The sequence below is a fragment of the Ptychodera flava genome, chromosome 6 (genome assembly GCF_041260155.1).
Source record: "Ptychodera flava strain L36383 chromosome 6, AS_Pfla_20210202, whole genome shotgun sequence".
Lineage (NCBI taxonomy): Eukaryota > Metazoa > Hemichordata > Enteropneusta > Ptychoderidae > Ptychodera > Ptychodera flava.
In genome coordinates, this window is record NC_091933.1 from 15,128,026 (window position 1) to 15,133,512 (window position 5,487).

Consider the following 5,487-nt stretch of genomic DNA (forward strand, 5'->3'; position numbering starts at 1 on the left):
AAATAGCTGAAAGACAATAAGTAGCGTACATCAGTTGACACCATCAAGTAAATTACTACGTTTAATGGCGCCTGTTCCGAGATCCTTTAAAAAACGCCGGATTATATTGACATCATATTCATCGTATCTTGGAATTGATGTAAAATGGAAGTAAAAGGTCTATATGAAGACGTTAGAGGAAGATCAGACACTGGTGGTCAACTAAATGTTACAGAAGTACGCCACAAGCTGTCAGTTTGTAAGGGCAGCAGATACTTTATTCACTTAGAAACGAATGGTCCATTACATTTGTGCAGAGTACGAAGAATGACATCGTTGTTCCGCAAGATAAGTGTATAGGTACTTCAATTCATATAACACAATTTACTAGGAGACTAACGTTCAATTATCGGCATTCAAAGCTAAATTGATAATACAACATTAAGGATGACATTAATCATGAAACTGATTGTCATTTTAAAACCCATAAAAGTAGTATATCGGGCAATTAAAATAGACGGGGACTGTACAAGCGCAAATTGGTAAAGTTATATAAAATACAGACCGTTCTTTCACATCGTACAACTCTTAAGAGGTATATTTTGTACAAACGTTACACGAACAATAATTTACAGGAATCTATATCTTGTAATTTCGCCCAGTTTCGAAGAAGTGGCAAAGTCCATGTCCGTTGAAAGTTCAAACCGGGGACACTTCGCACGTTTAAAGCTATATCGGTAAATGATATTCCCTCGTAATGCTGTAAATCGTGGTATAATGATAGTGAGTTGCTCATCACATACTGCATTTTGACCTAACTTGTCTCTTTCATCCAACCCGTGCGAGCAGGGTATGGATATTAACTGTGAATTCATGGTCGATTACATGCAATACACAAAAACCAACACACCGAACGAATGGATGGGGAAGTGAACAGTGTTTCTGATAAAATCGATCGACGCTATCGGCGACAGATTAATCGTACATTTTCTTTCTGATCCGATCTTTGGAAATTAAGTTCCATGGTACCGCTTCTTTGTCGAGATCATCATTTATCATGTCTTGGACTATAATAGTTTCTTTTGCGTTTTTGTGTGTGCGTTTATGTTTCTTGAGACTGGCCCCTTTGAGCAACCTTATCTGGCTATTTCACGTTACATGGAGCTGTCGTATGGTCAAAATGTCGAGAGTGCAATTTTATTTACCCGGTTCTGTGTAATTGTGGAGTCGCGTCTCGCCCACTCGAGAAAATCCATGTTTACTAAGCAGGCACACAGAAGAGACCCTTGCGACCTGCGCTAATATGTCAGCTTCATACGTTGCACTCGGACACCGCTGTGGTTAACCGCAGGCTACCTCGTTGAAAGCCGCCGAACGTTTTCACCCTGAAGTCGTTGCCGTTGTCGCTGTTGAAATCACTGAAGTTGCCACATTTGGAACATTCTCCGACGGAAAAGGCGGAGCGGAACGCCTTTCGTCGTATCCTGCTTCCGCAATTGTAGAGTAGTGGACTCGCTGCCAAGTGGATTAGTAAAAGGATGCTCTGTGTCGTTTGCATGCACGCCAGCGTGCTAGCTTCCACCGGCGAATTCTGTGATATTATCATATAAACAGATATTGTCTGTGTAGCTGCGAGAGGGGCAAAGCAAATCAGAAACAACAGGGTTATAGCAACACATAAAATAAGTACATTTCTTTCCTCCTTGTTTGATCGAGATGAACGGAGTTTTCTTTGATTTCTTCCTCCGCGAGGATGTCGCAGTATAATTACGTTTGACACGACAAGCCCGTAACAAGTGACAACGACCACGATCGGGAACGCCGTGAAGAGGGCGAAAAGGATGAGCCAGCAGATCAGAGTTGCACAATCTGTCACATTGTGCTCGGCGAAGAGGGCAAAGGTGCCCATGGAGGCTCCTAAAACCCACGTCGTGGCGATGAGAACGACAACCCGCCTTCTGCTTCGGAGATGGAACAAGTTAGCCTTGAACGGATGGCAAACGGCTATGTATCGCTCGACGCTTATCAACGTTATCGTCAACAGCGCCGTGCACAGAAATGACGGAATCACGAAGATCCAAACCTTCGGAAACACCTCTTGAACGAACGACAGGTTCTCCGCCGAGAGATAGCCATCTACCATCAAACGGTACAGTGTAAAATTGGCCAACTCTGTAACGATCACCAGAGAATCCGCCGCCGCCAAGTTGATAAAATGGACATTCGGCAATGTGCGCATGCCTCGGACACGCAGCACCACGAACATGAAAGAGATGTTGCCGAAAAACGCTATCGCGCTCAGTGAAGCTCGGCAGTAATACACTACATTATAATCTAGCGAGCAGTAGCCGTCAACATACTGACTGGTATCATTCGCTGAAGTACCTAGTCCCCCGAAAGAATTCAGCGTGGTGTTGCCATACTCCGATGACGGCATAGTCTGAAGGTGTCCACGAGCGCAGACTTTGCTCGTCCACATGTTGCTCCCAAGCTCTGAATCTGTAACAAAACATCGGAGAACATAAAGTTTAATAAATACAGGCGTTGAAAGATAACACTCGCCCGCAACCACTAAACATCGAGAAGACGTGAGAAAACATTACCTGTCAGTAATAGCAACGTTTGTAGTCAAACTTTCCGATGTATCTGATTCAGCTCGACGCTTAATTCTCTCAGCTATACCTGCTGTTGCAGCCACCGATGCGGACATAAATTACTGATACGTCAGGGCAACATATGGTCTGTATAATGGAGCGCAACCTATATGTCCCTTCCATTCAATTACAACTGAAGCAAAGTGTTCCGGTCAGCGATATGTAACAACTGACCAAAATGTGCATGTAATGCGCTATTGCATCCTAGAAAGACAATCAAAAGGAATGAATAACCGGAGTCTAAATCCTTCTGGGATATAGACATTTGTAACCATAGGGAAATCCTGGAAACGCCTGAAACTGTTGCTGTAATTAAAGGTGCCCTCGCGTATACGTTTTGCATGTGAATCTGGAACTTTCATAACGAAACCAAGTGTATAGAAGACCCCACACGGTGCATGTTCAATGATGTAGGTCCAAAGGTTCACAGTCCAAACGTTCATTCTTTGAATATTGACAGGATTTAATAACTAGGTAATGGACATTATGACTTGCAATGCCAACAGAAAGTCGCTTATTCTTGTTGTTACTTGAGACTCAGCCTTTGTGATGTGCTTTTTGAGTCTATAGTTTTTACAATAAATCTCATACTCAAACGATTTATCTATGCAATGAAAATAAGAAATGTGAAACCTTATAATTATATACTATGCATTTGTCTCAAGTCAAACACAATTACCATCTAGAATACGAAATTGCAATGGAGAAAGATAAAGTATAGAGACACATTGTTGTAAATTGATTACAGTAATGCCAATAATAATAAGGCAGTATTGCTGAAGGCAATGAGTACTTGGGCCGTGATAGAGTAATTTTGAGGACAATATATACTACTATTCAAATATGGTCTTGAATTTCCTCCTGTCAATTAGGCATTTGATTAACTGGTTATTAAACGAAGCAATGGCATGACAACGGCAAAATATGTCTAGCAACTTTTGTGGAGTTTGAGGCAGGGGTTCTTTATTTATAGTGAAAATTGCTTAAACTCCTTAAATATTCAAATTACAGCAAATTTCTTTTGTTCTCGATGGTAGATGTCTAATATTTAGATGGGCATATTTAGATTTCTACCCTATAGTTATCCCTATATACCAAAAATCGGACATCCAGCTCTATTGGCTTGCTCAGAATTAGATATGCGCATAATTAATGAGGTACAATATGTGGTGTCATAAGGTGTCCCATCATACCAAATATGAAGGGTGTAGCACTTGTGGTTACTGAGTTGTGGACAAATATATCTATTTGAGGTCAAAGGTCATTGAGGTAACGTGACATTTTGTCAAAATAATTGTTTTGCTAAGTTATTCCTATATACCAAAAATCAGACCTCTAGCTCTATTGGCTCGCTCGCTTGAAAACAATCTCATAAACCTGGCCATATGGGCAACTGTGTATGGGCAGCTGGATGCTTGACTTCCCGGAGAAGGCGAGCTGTCACGTTCAAGCTCAGGATTATTTGTCGATCAAATTTTAGTAAATTTACCTTACCTAGATGAAATTTTGTCTATAGGCTGAAATTTCGCCGAATTTTGACGAAATTGCATCGATTTTTCAGGTTCATATCCGACATTTTTGAGTTTTGAGTGCAGACAGAAATAAGTTTTGAGGCAACATGGCTGCGACCCCATGTTGACCCCGGTATCTGCTAAAGTGCGGGTTGCGGGCTACGGGCTGCGGGTTTTTAGAATTATGGCTAGATTTCTAATATATGTAATATGGCATTTAGTATATAAGAAATAAAACCTTTAGAATGTGTCTATTATAAATAATGATGATCAGGTCTATCGTACAGTATCCCTTTTCCTGCGAAGTCCATATTTCACCATCAGGTCAAGATGAAACACTACTATATGGTGTATTTTAACGTAATACTGTATATTTGAAGGCTGTTGAAAACATCAATGCTGTAAACTTGATTTTTTGGACTAAAGATGCTATAACAGACCAAACCAAATGGGTGAAAATACGTTATGTTTCTGAAAAAAATCAAAATCTGCTAAACTAAAAGCGGCGATTCCGAGGACCAATTTATTTATTCCGAGCTGCCTGGCCATTACAAATAATTAGGGATCTGAATCACTTTTCTTTCTTGCCATGGATGTGAGTGAGAAATATACGTAATACCAGACTGACAAAAAAAAAAATCGCGCCTCGGAAATGTCGCCACTTATCGCGGAATGAAAATTGTTACATTTCTAGTATCAGGCCATAGGAAGTAAATTCTTTGTAATGCATCCATTCACAATTCGGTTCCAGGGCAACTCATACAGAAAATTAAACAATGCCTAGTTAAATGCAATGCATAAGGAAAGATTTGACTTAAAAAAGCGTAGAAGTGATGTGTATTGTAAATGCCGTGTATTTTTCATGAAATCTTTAAAAAGAAAAGACGTACAACAAAGGACTTAGTTTACTTTGCCGTTTCGGTTCAAGCGAGGTCGCGACCTCAGAGAACGACATTCTGCTAACATTTTACGCGAGAATTTCAATGGGAAAACACGCCGGTGCGTTGCCTTATTTTCAGGAATCGATCTAATAGGAATATTTTTGGATGAGTTTGTGTTCTGCAGCTCTCAATAATTTATCTCCTAATATCATGAACGTATGACTTGCACCTGCAGTATGATAGTCGCTCCATGCCGGTATGCCCCCTTCAAGCATTTGATCCAGCGTGACTTTGAAAAGTTTCCTAGGACTATAATCGTGTTCACCACAATAAAATTATTTGAAACGGCGTTGAAAACGATTTCGAAAATTGTGCTTTTATCGGCGGTTGAACTAATCTGAAGTGTGAGAAGGGCGAAAATGATATCAAAAAACACACATTTTTTCATGCCCGCAACCCGCA

At 40.5% G+C, this 5,487-nt stretch overlaps 1 protein-coding gene across 1 annotated transcript; it reads right to left on the reverse strand.

The window, feature by feature from the left end:
• Positions 1-232: 232 nt before the first annotated feature.
• On the reverse strand, positions 233-2,627 carry LOC139134275 (kappa-type opioid receptor-like). Its single transcript, XM_070701176.1, has 2 exons — positions 2,583-2,627; positions 233-2,478 (listed from the first exon to the last, which is right to left on the reverse strand). Exon 2 carries the CDS (start codon positions 2,456-2,458, stop codon positions 1,292-1,294), a length of 1,167 nt encoding a protein of 388 aa, XP_070557277.1. The 5' UTR covers positions 2,459-2,478; positions 2,583-2,627; the 3' UTR covers positions 233-1,291.
• Positions 2,628-5,487: the final 2,860 nt, after the last annotated feature.